Source organism: Barbus barbus, assembly GCF_936440315.1.
Source record: "Barbus barbus genome assembly, chromosome: 7".
NCBI classification, from domain to species: domain Eukaryota; kingdom Metazoa; phylum Chordata; class Actinopteri; order Cypriniformes; family Cyprinidae; genus Barbus; species Barbus barbus.
The window spans coordinates 10012289-10035853 of NC_136735.1; the positions used below are offsets into that span (position 1 = coordinate 10012289).

The following is a 23565-nucleotide window of genomic DNA, read 5'->3' on the forward strand; positions in this document are numbered from 1 at the left end:
GCTGAAATTACAGCCCTTCACTTCTTAGATGGATTTTGTGAATTAAATGAAGACTTTGATCATTATTAATCTCATGTAAATTTTACTGTTTGGTCTAGGGATGCACAATATTTATTGGACATTTAATTGTATGCTGTTATTTTGTATTATTATTATTATTTATTTTATTATGTATTTTACTGTCCCTATTTTTACATTTTACTGTAGCACACTTAAAGTTAATCTTTAAAAACTGTTTAATAATTTAATCTAGTTAATTTTTTATTTATTTGGGCAAAAGTAAAACATTTTAATACCAGCCATTAATCGGTTATGACACATAATATGAGAATAATTATCAGCTTATCTGTATACTAGGCCACTATTAAAATTTCTGTGTCTCTGGTGACCATGAGGTTGTGAACATCTGACATAGTGCCTTTCAGTGTTTCTACTGACTCATATCAATTATTAAGTAATGTATTATGTAATCTATCCTTCTATCGTTATATTAGTTGACTTTACTTTACTTTAGAGAGGCTAAAAGCATCTCTTTCTTATATAATTGCTGAAGCTATCTGAGTTCCCTCTGTGCACTCTTACATGAAGAGAAATGTAAACATATAGACAGATGGATACAAACACTATATTGCTTGTTCTCTCAAGACAATGATAATGCAAGATAAAAAAGAGGAAATATTGGCTTTTTTCACTCACATGGACAGTACTCACTTCTTATTTATAGCAAAAATGTATTGTGTAATTCTTATGCAATATGCATCGGACAGATAATGCACATGTGTTACTATGATATGAAGGTGTGATTTTTCCACATATACAGTAATAAAATAATTTCCCATGATAGAATAATTCAGGCATAGATGATGTGCTTATAATTCTTTAGACGATAATAATGAGCCCAGTAGGGAAAAAAGCACAAACAAACACACCATTGATCTTTTCCTTTCTGTGGTTTTCTTTTATCTAGAAATACTTTCCAGTTAGTATTAATTTAAGAGACATTATTTCTGTCTTAATAAGTGACAGTCCCACTGGCGCAACCTGGGGTTAAGTGTTCAGTCCTTAAATGATTCAAACCAGACACCCTCTGGACACCAACCCTAAGCTTTTACCATTATAAAAACCCATTACATCCTTGTTGTACAATCCAATAACTGATTTTATAGAACAGATCAGGATTAGAAATAGATTTAATGTGATCACACAGAGACAACTCGTTAATGCACTCTTCAATCCAGACATATTTAAAAGCTAAAATCTGATCAGAACCACATTCAGTGGTCTGCTCTTTAACTACTTCAATAAACTACTGTGGTTTTATTGTCCTTAAATGCTAGATGAATATTAAGCTTTTAGTCTCACTTAATGCTTGCCTTGCTTTTTTATGGTATGGATCTAACATACCATATATACCACAGAGTTTGCTGTATTGTTGCTTGGAAACACATTTGCTGACTCGCTTTCCGTATAAAAGAAGGTCTGTAACACACATGCATTTATTTTGCATTTACTTGAATGCATGCAAGCAAGAAAAGATCCGTTAATGCACATCAGTCAGACATAAGAATGCATTCATATTTTCCCTGCTATATTATTAGTGTTTTATGCATTGATAAAACACCCTGTATTGGTGTAGTGGCTTTCTGATTAATTAAAGTTTGCGGGAATGTAATCTGACAGATTTTCTAGGTTGTATAACTTGCTGAGTGCTGCATTGGTCAGAGTAGCTGCATATAATGGAATGTTCAATCATGTTGTTAAAATCCACATATTCAGACTGCACTGTGGATACCTGCTGTCTGCTTTTATTCCACTCATAAAATATTGTTGCCATGCCACATAAATCAGAATCAGAATCAGAATGAGCTTTATTGGCCAAGTATGTTTACACATACAAGGAATTTGTTGTAGTGACAGAAGCTCCACAGTGCAACAGAAAGACAGTAACAGGACAGGACACAGGTAATAAAAGAAAATAACAAGAAATAGCCAATAACCAATGTACAAAGCAGCAAAAAAACAAAAAATACACAATATATAATATAGGCGACTATGTATGTACAGGTCAAGTATGTGCAAATTAGAAATGATAAAAATAAAAATAAAATAAGTGAGTGTGGTGAATGGATAATGAATTAGTTGTGTGTTCCACATTTATTTATTGAGTGTTCATGAGATGTATTGACTGAGGGAAGAAACTGTTCCTGTGTCTGGTCGTTCTGGTGCTCAGAGCTCTGTAGCGTCGACCAGACGGTAACAGTTCAAAGAGGGAGTGTGCTGGATGTGAGGGGTCCAGAGTAATTTTGCCAGCCCTTTTGCTCACTCTGGATAAGTACAGTTCTTGGAGAGTGGGGAGGGTTGTACCAATGATTCGCTCAGCAGTCTGGACTACCCTCCGTAGTCTTCTTTTCATTTGGTAGCTGAGCTGAACCAGACAGTTATTGAGGTGCAGAGGATGGATTCAATGATGGCAGAGTAGAACTGTTTCAGTAAGTCCTGTGGCAGGTTGAACTTCCTCAGCTGGCGAAGAAAGTACAGCCTCTGCTGGGCCTTCCTGACAATGGAGTCAATGTGAATATCCCACTTCAGGTCCTGAGAGATGGTGGTGCCCAGGAATCTGAATGACTCCACTGCAGTCACAGTGCTGTTCATGATGGTGAGTGGGGGGAGAGCAGGGGGGTTTCTCCTGAAGTCCACGATCATCTCCACAGTTTTGAGCGTGTTAAGCTCCAGGTTGTTAAGACTGCACCAGACAGCCAGCTCCTTAACCTCCTGTCTGTAAGCAGACTCGTCACCGTCCTGGATGAGGCCGATCAGTGTGGTGTCGTCTGCGAACTTCAGGAGCTTGACAGAGGGGTCTTTAGATGTGCAGTCGTTGGTGTAGAGGGAGAAGAGCAGTGGGGAGAGAACGCAGCCCTGAGGAGCTCCAGTGCTGATGGTTTGAGTGCTGGATGTGAATTTGCCAAGCTTTACTAACTGCTGTCTGTCTGTCAGGAAGCTGTTGATCCACTGGCAGACGGAGGTGGGGACGGAGAGCTGAGTTAGTTTAGGTCTGTAGTCATTAAGTCCAGTAATTTTGTGTTTCTTTGGGACGGGGATGATGGTGGAGCGTTTGAAGCATGAGGGGACTTCACACAGCTCCAGTGATCTATTGAAGATCTGTGTGAAGATGGGAGCTAGCTGATCAGCACAGATTTTTAGGCAGGCTGGTGACACACCATCTGGACCAGGTGCTTTCCTTCTTTTGTTCTTCCTGAAGACCTGGCACACATCATCTTCGCTGATTTGAATTGTAGGTGTGTGGGAGAGAGGGGTTGCTGGAGGGGTGTTCTGGGCGGGTGTGGGGTGATCGTTCAAAACGACAAAAGAACTCGTTTAAGTCGTCTGCCAGGTGTTGATTATCCAGAGTGCTGAGGGGTGGTGTTTTGTAGCTGGTGTTGTCCTTCAATCCTAACCACACTGAAGCAGGATCACTGGAAGAGAATTTGTTCCTGAGCTTGTCAGAATAATTCCTCTTTGCCACTCTGATCTCCTTTTCCAATGTGTATTTGGCCTGTTTGTACAAGACTTTATCCCCCTTTCTGTGAGCATCTTCTTTGGCCTGACGGAGCTGTCTGAGTTTGGCAGTGAACCATGGTTTGTCATTGTTGTAGAATAGATGAGTCCTGGTAGGAATGCACATGTCCTCACAGAAACTGATATAAGATGTTACAGTCTCTGTGAGCTCGTCCAGATCATTTGCAGCAGCTTCAAAAACAGTCCAATCAGTGAGAGAGAAACAGGCTTGTAAATCCCGCTCTGTTTCGTTAGTCCATCTTTTAACAGATCTTAATACAGGCTTTGCAGACTTAAGTTTCTGCCTGTAGGATGGAATAAGATGAACCAAACAGTGATCAGAGAGTCCTAAAGCTGCTCGTGGAACCGAGTGATACACCACCTCTCATTGATGTAAAAGCATGTCCCGCCGCCGCGCGATTTCCCCGTTGATTCTGTGTCCCGATCTGCTCTGATCAGCTGGTAATTAGGCAGATGAATCACGCTGTCCGGTATGTCGCCATTCAACCAGGTTTCCGTGAAACACAGAGCAGCAGAGTTAGAAAAGTCCTTGTTTGTCCGGGAGAGCAGAAGGAGTTCGTCCGTTTTGTTGGGTAGAGAACGGAGATTTGACGAATGGATGCTAGGTAACGCCGTTCTAAATCCGCGCTGACGAAGTTTCACGAGCGCGCCGGCTCGCTTTCCCCGTCTGCGCCTCCTGTAGCGTTTGACCAGAGCTACGGCTCCACCAACTACAATGTCCAGCAAAAACCGGTAGAAGATTTTGTGGTGTGTTCTGCCGAATATTCAGCAGATCATCCCTGGTAAAACTGATCTTATTTGAAAAACAAAAAACAGGAGAAACAAGTTAGCAGTTACTAACATAAAATGTCAGTAACTGCTCTCTTTTAAGCAGTTAACTTTTAACCAGTAATGCACTGCAACAGCTCAGTGCTTTTATTGGATTATTGAGTTTACATCGACTTTGAATTTATGTTTTATGATTTTCAAATGCTTTTTTTCTTTTTCTTTTTTTGTCATAAACCAAAGAGGAAAAATAATATCATTTTCCCTACTGAAGGGATATAAATTGAAATAGAAAATTCAGTTGGTGGCGAAACAAGCCTTCTGGGCAGCACACTAGCATTTAGCGCAAATTTCCTTTATTATTACACTGGAGTGAGAGTATAGTTCCTAGCCATATCGGCCTAGAAAATCACAACATTTCATTTTCCGTCGGTCTTAGTACATAATGTAACTACAGAAGAGTCAAGTTATAAATAGGAAAATTAACGAAACTCTTTGGCCATTTTTGATGACCAAATGCTAATGGTCTAATGTGATTCAATGATCTATGCTAAGCTATGCTAAAAGTGCTACCGCCAGACACGGAGATCGGCTGAATGGATTCAAAAACGGTAAAACTCAACTGTTGGGGAGTTGTGAAATGAGCCTATTTCCAAAAAAAAGTGGAGTGTTCCTTTAAGACGAAACATCTGTCTGAACCACCTGCTCTCAGAGCCTCAAAGCATCCTGAATATTAATATTTATAAATTAATTTTAAGAACAAATGTCTACACTTTTGACATGCTACAGACTCACTGATGTCCCATTTCTGCTTCTTTTCTTCATTATTGTTCTTGGCCCCAGGTAGACCGCCCATGAATCATTCACATACCGCTATATATTTTATACTGTGCAAAAATTGTGTTTCCTTCAGTCTGAGGAGGGCAATTCAGTCTATTTTGAATGAGCTACTTCTTTATGGCACGCAAATCTGTTTTAGTAGGTATCGATTTCAGATTTAAACACCCCTAACGTCATCTAAGCCAAACAATAAAAAAACTTTATAGGCTGTTTAGACATCATGATCTTGTTTAAGTGGGCAGTTTGTGATTTCGAGCACCAAATGATATTTGAAGGATCATGTGACACTGAAGACTGGAGTAATGGTTGCTGAATATTCAGCTTTGCATCGCAGGAATAAATAGCATTTTAAGATATATTCATATATTCAAATAGAAAACGGTTATTTTAATTTGTAATAATATTTCACGTTTTTTCTGTTTTTGCTATATATATGTTTTTTCATTAAAAAATGCAGCTATGACGAACATAAGGGTTTTTTTCATAAACGTAAATAAATCTTACTGCCCCCAAATGGTAAGAACGGTAATGTCTCTTTTTTGTATTCCACTAAAGAAAGACAAATCAAACAAGTTTGGATTAATATGACAGAATCGTTATTTCTGGGTGAACTATGCCTTTAAAATAGTGTGTAAATCAAATAAGATTTTCATAAGTCTGTCTCTATGAGGCTTATCTGGCTTTGCATATTATTTGAGATTTGTTGTCAGGTTGGCATTGAAAAGCTTTTGAGTTCAAAGTCAGCACAGCATTAAATATGCAATTATAGTCATTTACCACTCTAAGTTAAACCTGTTTTCTTTTTTCTTACCGGCCAGTTACATCCATGTAAAAGGTCATTATGCTGTTATTTTCCTGAAAGGGCATGTTTTCCCCTTGTGGAGCGGATGTGTGCGATTGTGTACTTGTGTGTGTGTATGTGATAGAAACTTGCTGTGTGTGTAGGGTGGAGTGAAAAGGTTACCAGGCACAATATGTGTGTGGGTGTTTATTCCTGGCATTCGGTTATAAGACAACAGGTTGCCTTCATGTAGAATTAGTAAGAAGTAAGAGGGAGAGAGGAGGCGGCAAAATTAGAGTCCGCCCACAGATTATTTGAAATGCAAACACATGTTGTCCCACTTTGTTTAGAGGAGAAAGTCAGTGAATGTTTGTCCTTTTAAAACCCTCAAGGCTCCAGTTATCGCTGAAAAATAGAAAGCGTCCTTAAACGCTTATGTTTTTCCTCTGTTGATCGTACATTTCCTTCTTGTAAAGGAATTGTTTAGTTTTGCTCAGGGGAGGAATCCCCCCCTCTGTTCTCCTTTTGTTTCTTCAGTTTTTTTCTTCTTCTCGTGAGTTGTACTGAAACAACCGGACTTTTGGATGGGAAGTCGACACCCATGTGGACAATAGGACAGACAGAGATACTTGGGCAGTAGGCCAAGGTTTACTGGTTTCACTCATTATCCAGGTTGAGCAAGGGTCATGGAAACGCTGGTACGGAGAGATCAAGAGAACGAGGGTGAATAATGAGCTCAAACAATCCAGATCCAGATCAGAGAGGTGTGTACAGACACCTGCCTGATTCAGATTCAGCTCCACTTCACTTTTCAGTTACAACAGATTGGTCTGGGATGATATTGTATTAAAATAAGATGTATTATTCTGAAAATAAGTGGTCAATGACATTCCTTTTTTTTTTGTCCTGATCAAATAATCTATATGATTAATAACTTTAATAAAGAATGAATAAAAAATAATTGTGGTATATAGCAAACAAGTACACACTCGCACGCATTTCTGCGTTTCTGCATTTCCCTTCTTATCTCCACATCTTCCTCCTCTTAGGCATGTGACCCTACTGTCACACTTTTAAATTAGAGTCATTAAACGCTCACCTACATGTAAGCTGATGACAGCTTGAGTTATCACTGAATATGCCTCTATTCGATTATGACTACTTGTTTATAGATACATTTTGCCACAAAAATCATTTCTTAAGTCTTTTTTTTTTTTTTTTTTTTGAGAACCCTCAGTGTTTTGATCTGAAATGAGTTCCTGTTGTCTGTTTAATTGTTTGTATTGTGTTTCACATACGGGAGTCTGTCAGGCAGCACTGCATTAAGTTACAGGAATCATGCAGTGCTATTTTTAGCCATGTAACTTCAGTGATGCCCTGAAGCAGTTTGTGTGTGTGTGTGTGTTGAGCTCAGATTAGTAGTTATAAAAGTAGTGGTTGTAGTCATAGTTCACATTTTCCAAAAAACCCAGTTCTTTTTGCCTTTATCTTAAACATACTCATAAACTCACATTAACTACTTGGATCTTACTGTAATGATAAACTCACTCTGGCATTTTTTTTTAATTGTGTGAATTCTTTAAATAATAAAATGTTTTTAAATAAATGAAAGCCATATAATGTTGTGTACACCATTATTGATAAAATAATCTTTATTTTGCATTACAGTAATAATGAAACTGAGATTTTTCATATTATTGTAATGAGAATTTGGAGAAAAGTTATGCAATTGACACTACATGTTTATCTGAATTGGCTAATACTAATTAACTCGCTCTTACATACTTATGTTTATATATGCAAAGTAAAATAAATAATATAAAAGTAATGAAATAATTAATATACTTATATTTTTTGAAATCAGATTAAATTATAGACAGCACAATACGTTACAATTTAAATAATAATAAAAATGATATATAAATACATATTATTTTTTAATATTGTTTTATATAAGTATTAGTGTTCGACTTTCGATATATAAAGATTTGATGATCTAGAATTATTTCATATTTATTATCTTCAATGCTTATTTCTGAGTAGAAGTGGAATCTGACATTAAATAAATAAATTTATTCATCTATAAATGAAATTAAATAAATGCGCATCTATTCCATCATTTAAAACACAGGACTGTAGGATATCATGGAAAATGAAGGATGCATCCATGTAGCCTGGTTTGGATATGCCTTCTTACCTCCATATATTTGGATGTGCCCTCCTACCGCCATATAGTGTCTGCTGTTTTTGGTTTGTTCGCAAAATATCAAACTGTCATTAGCTAGTAAGGTCACAACTGGAAAATGTCGTCATGGAGAGCATTACATTTCAGTCTGTATGGCCTGTGGTGGCATGGAAAGTGCTGATCTAGGATCAGTTTTTGACACTTACTGTATATCCTGAAATATGTCATCAAAATATATTTGTTTTCATAGGTGGGTATAGCTGTTCCTGGATCAGCACTGATCAGCAGCGGCTGGAGGAATTTCAGCCGTTGTTTGCATGGACAGTTGGTGATTTTGTGTGTGTGGTAGGGTAACTTGAGCTGTTCGTCGGGAGCTCAGGCAGGAGTCGAGCGTGATATAATCCCTTTGACTAGTGAGACTACTGCCACCTCTCCTGTGTGACTGTTTGCTTCTTAGTTATGAGATTGTGTACTTGGTTTTCAAAGGAAGTTAAGCAGCGATTTTGGTCTGATTTCTCTTATTATTCAGAACCGGCCATCTTAGTTCAAACGAATAGTTTACCCCAAAATAACATTTGCCATCATTTACTTGCCCTCTTGCCATTCTGCACTTACATGCTGTTATTTGTTCTATGTATTAGAAGCGGGAAATTTCTTCTTTTGTGTTTAATGAAAAAAAAATACCAGCATGTAATTGTAGAACAACATAAGGGTGAGTAACTGAGCACTAGATAAAGGGTAAACTGTTCCTTTAACAGTAAATATACCACAATTCATCCATGATTAAACTGTTTGTTTTCCGTGTTAGCTAGCTAGTGTTAGCCTGCTAGCTAGCTAGTTTGGTGGATGTTGGGTTTATATATGTCATCTTAGACCCATCAGGTGCCTGGAAGAACACCGAACAGGCTCATTCATTGTGTGTGTGTGTGTGTGTGTGTGTGTGTGTTTTAGGGCAGTGGATTAGGTGTGATTATGAGGCTCAGGGTTCACTGAGCTTTTGACCAGCTGCTCAGTGCCGTCTGCTTAAATCCACCTCTATAACACAGAGAAAACACAGAGGAAATCAGAAGAATTCTTTATGTAATTTAAGCCTGTTTATAGTGGAATTTGCTCTCTGACCATACTTCTAGCACATTCTGTGAAGCAGCCTCATGTTTGAGGGTGAATCTCATAAAATAAATAAAATATATTTTGAAGTAGTACATAGTTTTCAAACTTTCTGAATTGGCATGACCATAACTGTAATCTGGATTTTTGTGTGTGTGTGTGTTATTCCCATTATTTCCAGTGTGAGTACCCTAAAAATAAAAATATACAAAAATGTATTTGAAATACATATTGGCCACGTTCACACAGCAGCAGAATACAGTTGTCAATCCCGTATTTGAGTCCTTAATACGGTTAAGTTCACACACAGTACGGTTATTTACGGGTGTGACAACCGCATTCTGTAACCGAACTCACAGCCTTAAATTTTCGGGACTCCGCATTCTCGGAACACAGCGCTGTGTGAACGGTACAGGACTGGACAACTAGTTGTCTGTCACGTCATACAGCCGCTCTGCCACACAAATGTGCGTCTACCGTGTGTTTCGTGTTTTCACGTGTTTTCGGTAACTTACAGTGACGGAGAAATGAGCTGCGTGTCATCTGAATTTTTTTTTTTAGATCCCATCAGTTTTCCACCGGAGGTGCTCCTGTAAGTTTTGTGTTCTGTGCGCATCCGTGCGATTCAAATGTTCTGCTCTCCACCCAAATTTAAAAGCTGCCGTCGGTTAATGAAGATTTGACAAATGAGCTCGATTGGACACTTGTCGTGTCAGAAAGTGTTTCCATTACCCTTCAAATTAAGCAAATTGAAAATACGCCTAATGGAAACGTGTCAATTTCGCAAAAACGCTCGCATGAGGTGGTTTTTCAGGCAATGCGAAAAAGGAATAATTCGCAAAACTGCAATGGAAATGGTTTTTTTTCGCAATTACAGGTCACATGGTGTACGTAAAGTGTCATATGATCAGTCTTCTATTTACTATAAACTCCAAGAAACACTTAATACGTGGCCTCTCAGGTAAAAGGGGCTTTGCCTGCCATTCATGCTTAGACAATTCACACTGCACACATTTGCGGCGCAGTGAGGCTCTGATACGGCCACCGGAGTTGATCTCAGCCACTCTAGTCTATGCTTGTGTTTATATGAGGCGTGTCGCACACATTTCTGAAGCCGCTCTCCGCTCTGCTTTTGTAAAGATACATACACACGCCTCCTTCGATCAAATATAGCCAAAATCTGTCAAAATCCCATCAAATTCCGTTGCCATGACTTATCGCGAGAGGAAAAAAATTACGTTTTTGACGCATAACATCTGTTAATGGAAACGCGGTCATTTCGCAATACTTTTTTTGTCGACATTTATAAACTATCGCCAAAGTTTTGCGCAAATCTGTAATGGAAACGCGCCTAAGACTTTCAGTTTTATGGACATCGCCATCTTTGATTTTACTTTGGTCACCGTCGCTATGGTTACTAGTGAGGAATACGGGCTTGACTCCCGTTGCACGTTCATACAGACCGCTTTCTAAACACGACTGTAAGATGCTGTGTGAACGAGACATTTCGAGACTCACACCTGTAAAGAAAATGCAGTTGTCAATCCCAAAAACTGACAGTGTGAACGTAGCCTAATTTTGTGTTAAGTATAGGCCTACTACAAATACATTTACATATTTATGTGCTTAATAAAAATAACCTGCAATTGTACTATTGGTATACTAAACTGGTATACCTAAAGTCTGCTAATTTGGAACAACTAATTTTGTACTTAATGCACTTTAAATGTGTGGAAGTAGCGCTGAGAACTAAAGATACACTGAAGTGTTTTTGATTGTGCTAAAAGTGAACTATTGCAAGTGTACACTTTAAATATCTTGCATTTAAAGACTCTTAGTAAGTTTGTAGTAGGAAATAAATTTATTTTAAATAGTGTAAATTATGGCATAGGTTTTTTACTAGTGTAGTGGAAATCTTGTTCTAATTAGATTTTTTTGTTGTTGAATTTTTTTTTTTTTAATTGTTATACTTTATATATTCTATGTAGTTGTGTGTGTGTGTGTGCAGTGATATAACTTTTATAAGTAATTCATAAATACTTTTAAATGTTATTAAATAATTAATAAAACAATAATATTTCACATTACAGTAAGGAGATTTGATTTTTACTGCAATAAGAATTGAAAAAAATTGCTTATTTGTTCTGAAAATAATGTCACGATTAAAAAATCGAATTATTCTCTAACGATGCTTCCTTTCCAGTTGAAAGCATAATGTAATGTATTGTTTTTTTTTCTTTTGAAAGTGTTTTGTGCGATTTATCCTTGAATTTGTTTTCTTTTGAATGCGTGTTGTCATTTTAGGGGAGCTGAAAGACATGTTGAGTAATTTGGGTAGGGTGGATGGTGTCTGAGCTCACCCTGCAAGGTCAAAAACACACACACACAAATACACAGATTCATCGAGATGCATGAGTCACACAGAGAAACTTCAGACTGTCTTCCTGTGGGTCTCTTAGGATTTTTCATGATGAACAAGGTGATGCAAAGAATTTGACATTGCTGTGGACCATGACGTCAGTCTGAATTCTAAAGGATTTCATTTGTATAATTGATGTTGTCAACAGTTGAGCATGACCTTATATGTGTTTAAATCCCTGCCAAACCCTAAACGAATTAAAGCCAAACACAAGAACATTCAACATGTTCTCACTGTGCTTTTATATGACAAAAATCCTCATGCATGTCCTGTTGCATGCAGTGCTGGATACAGGCATTCTTTGAAGTGGTAATAGCTCATTTTTCTCATCTTATGTAAGCGCTTAAGAGGCTCGGCCGGATTTAATCCTGCCCTGATGGAGAGGGAAAGGCGGAGTCATATAGCAGCCAATGCCATCACGGCCGTTGACACTAGCTACAGTTGCAGACAGGTTACTTGTAGTACTGGAATGTAAAGACACACGGTATCAGGTGACTCCCTTCACCCTGATCTAAGATCAGCTTTCCTTGCATAATCCAAACCTATTAAAGCTGGTGTGAAGTCAGCAGCAGTAGCAAGAGCAGATGCTTCAGAGTAGCACATGTTGAGTGAAGTATGAATAACGAAAAATGAAGAGAGAAATTAAGATATGTGCAAACCTGCTAGGATGACTATTTCACGCTGTTGGTTTTATTGTCTCATAGTTTTTCGCTTTTTGCTTTTACTTAATGTAGTATGGGAAATGAATACAAAAGACAGTAGCAGTGGGCATCCTCCTGTACTATTTTCATCAGCCATATTGTTATTGTATGCATTAAAGGGATAGGTCCCAGAAAAATAAAAATGATGTCATATACAGTCCAGTGTTGTTTGTACATTTTCAATTCACAGAAAAAAAAGAATGTCAAACAGATTTGAAACCGTGTTATTTTAGTGTTATTTATAATATTTAAATATATATAAAATAATATTTATTAGTAGAACTAGCTTTTGTTATTTTATGTTTCCAGGTTTCGTTTTAGTTTAATTTATTAATTTTGTCATGTGCTTTTGTAATTTTTATTTATTTATTTTTTAAATATTACAATTTAGGTTAATTTATTTTTAAGTTTAGTTTTTATTTATTTCCATTTAGTAATTTTTAGTGCTTCAACTTATTTCAGTTAGTTATTAATCTATGTTGTTTTGTTTTTCATCTAATATTTATAATATATTTTTTTTTCAGCTGTATTACAACAAAAATGTTTTTAATAGTTTTATTTTTTTTGAGTAAATGATGACTGAAATTTTGGGTCAACAGTTCCTTTAAACTTTGGTGTAACATTAAATGTAGCTGAATCTTAAATATCTTAAATTATGCAGTTTTGTAATTTTTGCCAGGTGGGTGATAAAATGGGTTACACTAAAAGCCCCTCCTCTCTCTCTTTCTCTCTCTCTCTTGTTCTTTGCTATGAAACTATGTTCCCCTGCGTTTGAGAGTCAAATCAAGCATGACAGGAACCATACGTTCTGTATCTGTTCTCTTTCTCATCAGAGCAAAACTCTATAGTTGTAGCTCAAAGCTGGTTCCTCATTTGTGCACCTGTTTTCTCCAGTGGGTGGATCTGACCTGTGAACTCAAGTCAGGCCGGCCGACCATGTCAATACTGATTATAGAGTGTGTTCTCCAACAGGAAGCAGTCACATTGGATGGATGATGCATGAATATCTATGAATAAATCAATCCACTCTCTCTGTCTCTTTGTTTCAGTGTACAGGAGAGGAGAGCTGGGTTGACAGCAGGACGGTGTATATTGGACATAAAGAGCCTCCACCAGGAACAGAAGCATACATTCCACAGAGATTTCCTGACAACAGAATCGTATCCTCAAAGGTCAGATGTGCTCCACAGCCAAACAACTATCTGAACCAAAAACAATATGCAATATGCAAAACAATATACAATCATCTGGTCATTATAGAAAAATAAACACAAAAAGCATGATCAGGACATGGTCAGGTGGTCTTATCACCATTACTAGCTGATGAACACATTTTTTTTTGTATTCCAATTTATATTTAAAAAGTTTAATATATAAAATATTATAAAAATCAAAAAAATTTAAATTGTGTAAGAAAATAGCTAAATTAGAAAGTGTATATTAAATTACATAATTTTTTTACCACATTGTTTTTTGCTTGTTTTAAGTATAAAGTTTCTTGGGGGTTTTTTTGGTTTGGTTTGGGTTTTGCTTTTTTGTTTTGTTAAACATATCTCTTTTTCTCCACAGTATACTTTCTGGAATTTTATCCCGAAGAATCTCTTTGAGCAGTTCAGAAGAATCGCCAATTTCTATTTTCTGATCATCTTTCTAGTGCAGGTTTGTGATGGTGTCGCTTATGGAAATTGTCCTATTAGCATGAGCTGACCTTTCTGTGACAGCGTGATGTGTGATATTTCCCCCCTCACCATCTCTCTCTGTAGCTGATCATTGACACACCTACCAGTCCTACGACCAGCGGTCTGCCTCTTTTCTTTGTCATTACTGTCACAGCCATTAAACAGGTGAGAAAAGACCCTTAACTTTCCTCTATAAAAGGTGTCATAATTGTAACGTCACTCCTTCATTGGTCTCTTTCGCCCCTGCAGGGCTATGAGGACTGGATCAGGCACAAAGCGGACAACGCTATAAACCAATGTCCAGTCCACGTCATCCAGCATGGCAAAGTCGTGCGCAAACAGAGTCAAAAGCTACGGGTGCGCAATCACATAGAATGAGTATAACATCTGAAGCTCACAACATATAGATCAGTGAATTGTGCTGTTAGCGCCACCACATGGATTTGAAAAATATGACTGTTTTCAAACAGGTTTCCCCCAATACTCCATTGGTGAAACAAGCTCATACCATTGGTTATTGGACTGAGTATTGGGCTGCTCAGGACACTTAAATGAACAGCAGTGTTTTGAAAGTCCCATGCTGTTTTCATTTTTTGGGGAAATCAGCTTGTAAATGGCTTATCATGTATGCAAATTAAGCTGGCATAGGTAAAAAAAAAATAATGCTAAAAAGTGCACACTTCAGCTCTGAAAATTAGGTTTTTTTTTATTCTCAGAGAAATAAATCAACAAAGTTTCGCTCTACTAACCAGCTTTCCGCTTACACAGCCAGCTTGCTGTTTGGAAACAGAATGTTGGCCTGTCAACAAGCAGAATGACAGTGTGCCCACATTACCCACAATGCAGTGGGAACCCTTTGTTATTTATTTTTGAAACTATTGCTCTCTCTCTTTCAGTATAGAATATAAAACTGTATATAAAACTTGAAAAGCACAGTGAAAAACACTGGAAGCTGTTATGATAAAGAGAGAATGTGCTTGAATACTTACTATTACAGCTTTTCCTGCTGATAATCCGGTCAGCATCTGTAATCCGTAACACAACACATGCAGATAAACCAGCGGGAACAACAACCAGGATCAGGATTTTCATTTATGTAGATTCATGAGTATGATTTTTTTTGTATATTCCACTGTTATGTAAGTGACAACTCATTTTGTATAGTTGAATCGTTGTTATTGATCTCACACAGCTTTAGTGTATCTTACTTTATACAAGCACTCTGTCAGGGAACATACTGAAAACATTATGATACTTGAGTATTTAGGTCATTCCAGAAGTATATTTAGATATCCGTACAAATAAAATGACCAAGAAATGATGAACACTGGAAGACCTTTTCTTAAAGTCACAGTGTGTATTTTCTGCAGTTTGTTTCACGTATCTACATTTGCTCAACAAATGGTGTGAGTTTGGTCCAGGATTGCTGGGTTTGTCCAAACAATGGTTGCTGGAGACTGTTTGGAATCAGTCATAATTTTTGGAGTTAGTTATGTTGCTGCCATTGACATAAACATTACACTCTTCACCATTACTTTTTCCTACTCATAAAAGTACAGCACAATGTAAAATATTCTCCCTTATCTTCAGGTTGTTATTTGATTCAAACTGTTACTGTAAATGTTGAATTTGACCCTTTCTTGCTCATTGACCTTTTAGGTGGGTGATATTGTACAGGTTAAGGAGAATGAGACATTTCCATGTGACCTCATACTGCTCTCCACCAGTAGAGAAGATGGAACATGCTTTGTCACGACAGCCAGCTTAGATGGAGAGTCCAGCCATAAGGTGATTGGTCATTTTATAGAAAGAAAAATGTTACTGTTATTATTCCTAAAATTCAGTTTTATTCTAAATTCTGTACATTGTGACTGAAATGTTTTGACTACTATATATAGCACACTGCCAGTAATTCTTATTAGATGGGAGACGGTAGAAATATGTGTGAGAGTTTTTGACCTTGGAATGCCAACTAGTTTCTCTCATGCTCTCCTCTCTATACAAAGACCTATTATGCAGTTCAGGACACAAAGGCATTCAACACAGCGGAGGAGTTGGATACACTGCATGCTACGATAGAATGCGAACAACCCCAGCCAGACCTGTACAAGTGAGTGGTACACACATATATCAGCAGAAAACATAAACAAACCCTCGCTTTCTCTTACAGACACTGACTGTGCATAGAACTACTGTTGGACTGGCACAACTGCATGCCACACACTCCAGATACCCCAACACAAATATCCTCACATGGTGTCTTAACCACACACACACACACACACACACACACACATACATTGACACAGAGCCCAGACTAGACATTAATTTCTGTCTTTTCTTCCTCTTCTGCTGTAGATTTGTGGGACGCATCAATATTTATTTGGATCGAGACGAGCCCATCGCGAGGTAAATCTATACTCAGGAAATTGACTCTTAATTAAGGGGCCAGTGTGCGAAAGATTGAATTCAGGAGGGACACTTTATTATTTTCATAGAACAGGTCTCTCTTCCAATCCTGATTCTTAGTAAAGTATTCTGCTCCTCTTTAGATTTCCTTACAATCCACTCTAACTTTAATTAAAAATGTTCTATGTTGTATTTGGTACAATTATGTAAATAAATATGAACGTATACAGTATTGAAATGAAATAAATACAAAATATTTAATATTATATAATAGTACATGTAATATATATTGCATTTGATATAATAAAATACAGCAAATATTGTTATTTGGTAAATTTCATATATGCAAATATGTTAATAAATCTGAATAAATTGAGTATTTAAAATAAATAATAATATATAATTATGTAATTTATTATGTTATATAGAATTTAATAGAATAGGATACAAGGTTAATTTAGGCAGCTTCACAAATATTTATTTTCATATTTAGTACATTTAGTTAATTCATATTAGGATAGTTGATACATTACATTTAATTTATATGAATGTATAATATGAAGTGCATATTTTCATTGCTTTAACTAGCCACCATTTCCATTTACCATTTCACATTTTTTTTTTTAACATCTTTTACATTCATTTTTATTTCAAATAGACCTGCAATGTGAGAGATGAATTTGCAGGAAAACACATACACACTGTAAAAAGATGTGAGCATAATTTTGTTTATTATGCTTGTAATGCTGCATTTGATCTGTTTGATTATTTTAGACCCCTGGGTTCTGAGAACCTGCTGCTACGTGGAGCCACACTGAAAAACACTGAATACATACATGGTAATAAAAACACTTCATGTTATGTTTCATTTATGCACATACATTAATTATATTTGCAGTCGATTCAAGGTATACATGTATTAGTTTGTGTGTTCCATTGTTTGCACTCAGTCTAATTGTATTGATGTCGATGCTAAGATCCATCACTATAATCTGGCACAATGCCAATGTGATTTTTTTAGGCAATAGGAAGGGCAGGAGAACACGAGAGGAGAGTTGCTGATTGAGTCGTTCTGTCACTCCGTTCCCACTGTAATTAAATGAGTCACTGAGGCTTGTGAGATCAGAAAGACGTTCTTAATTGCTAGAGAGAGAGAGAGAGAAAGGGCGAGAGAAGGAGATGAATGTCACATTATACACGTGAGGATTCTAAGAGCAGGGCAAGCTCTCAAAATGTTTAACTTTGTTGCAGCCGAGCCATTATGACATAAAAAGAGCTCAGTTATGTAACAATGGCTTTTACATTATCATAGCATCAAAGAGGCTATATAGAGATGTCATAGAGGGGAATTATGATCTCAAAATGCTCTTCGTCCTCTCTTGTTTCTCTAGCTGTGGCCATCTACACGGGCATGGAAACCAAGATGGCCCTCAACTACCAGTCCAAGTCTCAGAAACGCTCCGCTGTTGAAAAGTAAGACACGGTGATAGGCTTTCGATCAGTTTATCTTGCTGTCAGCATGTACAGGGTAATGCATTTAGTGTGCTATTTGTAAAGCAAATTGCTGGCTTCTGTATTTGATGTCACAATTTGTATCAAGTTGCGCTCACATGCGTCTCGCTGACAATTCTGTCAGACAGATAGATGCAGCCATTAAGAAAACATGCAAAATATGTTTATATCGAATAAGCAGGTGTACTTTCTGAGATCTCCTTTCAGAGTTTGGATAACATTGACTTTTTCAATCAAATAAATGTTGATTTATTTTTTTTATAGACTTAATTTAATTTACTATTGTAGATGTTTTTTTTTTCTGAAAAAGAGTGATATTAAACTCAGAGACCCTCAGGGAAGGTTACTGCAGTTAGATCTTGTCATGCTGATGAATGATATGTGTCTTTGCCATTAGGTCCAAAAATGATTATGCTCATACTGTGTGAGTCTTGGATCATCTCATCGCTTTTTGTCGTGCAGGTCTATGAATGCCTACCTGATTGTGTACCTCTGCATTCTGATCAGTAAAGCTCTGATCAATACTGTCCTGAAGTATGCCTGGCAGGCCAACCCGAACAGAGATGAGCCCTGGTACAACCAGAAAACTGAGACCGAGAGGCAACGGCATGTAGTACGTGCTAGAAAACAATTATAATTATTATTATTATTATATTTAAAAAAAATAATAATAATTGATAGATTTTTTTTATCTAACTTTTTAATCTTTTATTATAGTTTATTATTAATTTTATATTTGTTATTTATTTATTGTTTAATTTTTTTTAAATGTAGGTAATTTAACTTTTCATAGAATGACAAATTTTGTTGGTGTGAAAACCATTATATTATATGTGTGTTTTTATTCAAATTTATTTTTGTACTACTTTATGTACTACATATACATAATTATAAGAACTTTTTTAATTATTAAAAAAGAAATCAGCTATTTTAAATTGTAATAATATTTCACAATATTACTGTTTTTACTTTATTTTTGATGAAATAAATGCAGCCTCAGTGAGCATAAGATACTTTCAAAAACATACAAAATCTTAGTTATTTCAAGTTATGGCCTCCATTGTGCTGTATATACTATATATTATGTTTTCATATCATTACCACAATCAAAGCAAAACAATTGCTCAAACTCACGCTTCTTTAATTCCCTGCATTTTGTCCCTTCAGTTAATCCGGGCATTCACAGATTTCCTTGCCTTCATGGTTCTGTTCAACTACATCATTCCTGTGTCCATGTATGTGACTGTGGAGATGCAGAAGTTCCTTGGCTCTTACTTCATCCTCTGGGATGATGACATGTTTGATGAGGAGCTTGGAGAGGGACCACTCGTCAATACCTCAGATCTTAATGAAGAACTTGGACAGGTAGGAAACCTCTTCAGTCCACTCCAAAACTGCTCCCTCAGTCATTATTGGTTGACTGTCTCTCTTCTTTCTCCATCACAGGTGGAATATGTCTTCACGGACAAGACTGGCACTTTGACAGAAAATAACATGGAGTTGAGGGAATGTTGTGTGGATGGGCATGTTTACGTGCCAGATGCCATCTGTAATGGGCAGATCTTACCTGGAGCTGCCGGAATGGATATGATCGACTCCTCTCCGGGCATAGATGGAAAGGTGAGCTTGTTCTCTGTTTCTCTGTGTTTCCATAACTGTTGTAAAATCAAAGTTTAGTGGGTATTTGAACATATATTAAACTTTTAAGTTGGGGTCATTTATTTATATATATATATATATATATATATATATATATATATATATATATATATATATATATATATATATATATATATATATATATATATATATATATATATATATATATATATATATATAATGACATTTCATTATATATATATAATTGTATATATGTGTATATATAAATACACACACAAATATATAAATATAAATCTATATATACATATATAAATGTATATATAAATACACACACACATACAGAATATATTTTGAAAATATTTACATGTATTTACATGTGTATATTTATATTCATATAATTTATTATATATATATATATATATATATATATATATATATATATATATATATATATATATATATATAAAATAATTTATAAACATGACATATTTTTCTGAAATATATACATGTGTGTGTATTTATATATATAAATAATAAATATAGACAGCACACATACATATATTATGTAAACAAAAACTTTATTTTGGATAATATATATATTCCGCAAGCAAAAGTTACAGGAAACACTTTTACTTCTGTGTTACAAAAGGTTTCCATTTCAAAATAAAAATGTCATGGTTTTCACAAAATTATTTAGTAGCAGAACTTTTCAACATTGATAATAAGAAATGTTTCTTGAGCAGCAAATAAATTGCATTTAAAATATATTGAAATAGAAAACACAAATCTGATCTAATACCATTTCATTAATATTAAGTGTGACTTAAGTATGCAGATACATTTTGGACCACTGTAGACATTTGATAAAGAAACTATAAAAACTTCTGTACAGTGAGAGAATGAACGTGTTATTATGAGCGACGAGTTATGCACAGATAAATCATATTATCACAAAGGCAAGTTTTTGCATGAATATTTTAGCTGTGGATGGCTGGAAAGATGGATGGATTCTAATTTTATCTTTGATATATGACCTTAGAGGAACCTGACATTAGCAGATTAGCTAAACCATCTATTAAAGAATTTGTTAACTTGTTAAATTTCCCATTACATCTCTTGTCAGTTGTGTTTTTGAATGTGAATTTTATCAATAATTTGGATAAACTCAGTTTGTCCATTCAAAATAGTTTCTGTAATGATATTGTGTGCATGTGCATAATAAAATATCAGAGTTCACTGTTGTTGAGGTTTTTAATGCCTGCTTGTATCAAATGTATCCAAATATTTACTGGATACATGAGTATTGACTGCATTTTGTTCGGAGTTAGACACAGATAGCCTCTCTCTCTCTCCTTTTATCTCTCCGTCTCTGTCACTTAATCTTTTTGCTACTCTCTCTGTCTTCCTTTCTTCTGGTGTGTGAGGAAACAGATGAATGATTCTGTTCCACTGAGACGACTCACTCTTAAGTAAAGGGAAATAGTGTGTGTGTGTGTGTGTGTGATGACTGAATTGCCTCATGCCATTACATACAATTATTAAATGTAATATTTTACTGCTTTAAGAATGAAGCAGCAGTTTTGTGTGCTGTATTTCAGTGGAAATGTGTGTGTCTCATCAGGAGCGAGAGGAGCTGTTTTTCCGTGCGCTGTGCCTCTGTCACACAGTCCAGGTGAAGGAAGAGGAGACCGTGGATGGCATTAAGAGAGGAATCCATCAGGGCAAATCCACCTCCTTCTACATCTCCTCCTCTCCAGATGAAGTTGCGCTGGTGGAGGGCATGAAAAGGCAAGATGCATACATGCACTCACACAGACTCACGATAATTTATACTCTAGTCTCCAGATTTTGACATAATGTGTCTCACTTTGGGATTGCATAACCCTAACCCTAAACAGTCAAAACATGGATTTTATGACCATTTTCTGTCCTTAACCCTACATTTGCTGTACATACTGCTGTGTCTAACCTTTACCCTTCATCACAATAACACACTAAGTTTGCCTTCCTTTTCTCTCACCTGTTCAGGTTGGGCTTCACCTATCTCCGTCTGAAGGACAGTCACATGGAGATCCTCAACAGAGAGGATGAGATGGAGAGGTGAGCCATCTGGAAAACAGCATGAGTGCAATGACCAACAGGAAACTAGCAGCATTTAGATGCTTTTGGACAGTCTATCAGTCTCAGAAAGTGTTTTTATCCACAATCTTACTACATATGTTAAATACAGATTATTACCATAAAGCTTTTTATATTTATTTTTATTAAAAAAAAATATTTTTAATAAAAAAAAAATCATAAATATTAAAATTGTCATTTAAAAAAAAATATATATATTTTTAAATAATAGTAAAATAAATCGAATAATGTAAAAGTAAAACATGAATAGAATCTATATATACATTTATGCATTTTACACTTTTTTTTTAACCCGCACAGAATTTACAAACAAGCCTTTAGCTTTATATCAGACCACTAGCAGTGTTGCTTACACTCCCTGTGGTGACTGCAGCTTTAATTTTCTTGTCATGCTATATATTTTGCCACATGCTGTGTGAGAAAGAAACCTCAGCAAAGGAACAGTTTGCTCAGCTTAATCTGTAATCATCTGTGTATTTACTCAGCAGGTTGTCATATAAATGTCATTGTGTGTTTATTAAAATAACACCGTTGTGGGAAGCAAAGTTCCCCTGTTTAGTGGCTGTTGTAAAAGGACCAGGTTTTGTGAGATGGAGTGTGTGTGTGTCCTTGAAGGACAAGGACCAGCCATAATTAGTGCAGCTACACACTGTCCTACAGCCGAGAACACGAGGGTCAGCACAGAGCGCAGTCACATAAAAACTCTGTCTGTCTGTGATAAAGATGTATCCCAAAGGACCCAGTCAACGTTCCATATTCCACTGATTTATGTGTACATAAATGTAGTTAGTTAGTAATAGTAGATCTGTTACCCTTTTGAATCTGAACACTTGCAACATTGTCTTTTTGTGTGCATTTGTGTTTATTCTTCACAGATTTGAGCTGTTGGAGGTGTTGAACTTTGATTCAGTGAGGAGGAGAATGAGTGTTATCGTAAGATCAAGCTCAGGTAGGATGAACACACACACACACACACACAGCTTTTACTTTCACAACTTCAGCATGGAGACATTCTTTTTTATATATATATATATAAAAGAGCACCAGAACGGCCAGACATAGGAACAGTTTCTTCCCTCAGGCAATCCATCTCATGAACATTTGAACTCTTAACAATAAACAATAAACATGAAACACACAACACTATCATATTTTTTATTTTTTATTTAACACACATACTTATTACATTTTAAATTTGCACTTAACATACCTGTATATACTGAATTGTATCTATTTTGTATATTGTGTTTGTGCTATTTTGCATATTGTCCATTTTGTATATTTGTACATTATTTTTTTACTATCTGTGTCCTGTCCTGTCGCTGCCATTCTGTCGCACTTTGGAGCTACTGTCACTAAAACAAATTCCTCGTATGTGCATGCCTGGCAATAAAGCTAATTCTGATTCTGATATAATATAGCTGACTTCTGGGTACAAATGTATCCTGAAAATTAAGTAGACATACACATATACACACACACACACATATTTACTTGACAATCTAAATGAGGACAGATAAAGCTCATTATAATTATTATGCTAAATTAATGAGTAATTATGTAATTATGAGTAATTAATTCCTGGTCTAAAGAAAAATTATGTCAGTTTCACATGTTCAATTTTGTGTGATTTAAGTATTTAAAATGTGCTAAAATAATTACTGTAGTTAATCATGCCTCCTGACCAGTGTGTTAATTATATTTGAATTAAATAATTATTTATTTATTTATTCATTCATTTATTGAGGTTAGTGATGTTGAGTTATGTTTAATGAAATAGAAATAATACAAATAGATTAACTTATCATGTCTATTGTTTTATTTTGCCACAG

General features: G+C 35.9%; 1 protein-coding gene across 2 annotated transcripts in view; it reads left to right on the forward strand.

The window, feature by feature from the left end:
• atp11a (ATPase phospholipid transporting 11A) overlaps positions 1 to 23565 on the forward strand; it is a 62080-nt gene that overhangs the window by 15498 nt on the left and 23017 nt on the right. For both annotated transcript variants that reach the window (XM_079420498.1, XM_079420497.1), the window contains exons 2-16: positions 13424 to 13546; positions 13944 to 14033; positions 14138 to 14218; positions 14303 to 14410; positions 15713 to 15841; positions 16060 to 16163; positions 16412 to 16462; positions 17237 to 17301; positions 17854 to 17935; positions 18437 to 18587; positions 19142 to 19339; positions 19421 to 19594; positions 21216 to 21382; positions 21623 to 21694; positions 22609 to 22682. In XM_079420498.1, the coding sequence (XP_079276624.1) occupies positions 13424 to 13546; positions 13944 to 14033; positions 14138 to 14218; positions 14303 to 14410; positions 15713 to 15841; positions 16060 to 16163; positions 16412 to 16462; positions 17237 to 17301; positions 17854 to 17935; positions 18437 to 18587; positions 19142 to 19339; positions 19421 to 19594; positions 21216 to 21382; positions 21623 to 21694; positions 22609 to 22682 (1669 nt within the window). The remainder of the gene's footprint in view (positions 1 to 13423; positions 13547 to 13943; positions 14034 to 14137; positions 14219 to 14302; positions 14411 to 15712; positions 15842 to 16059; positions 16164 to 16411; positions 16463 to 17236; positions 17302 to 17853; positions 17936 to 18436; positions 18588 to 19141; positions 19340 to 19420; positions 19595 to 21215; positions 21383 to 21622; positions 21695 to 22608; positions 22683 to 23565) is intronic.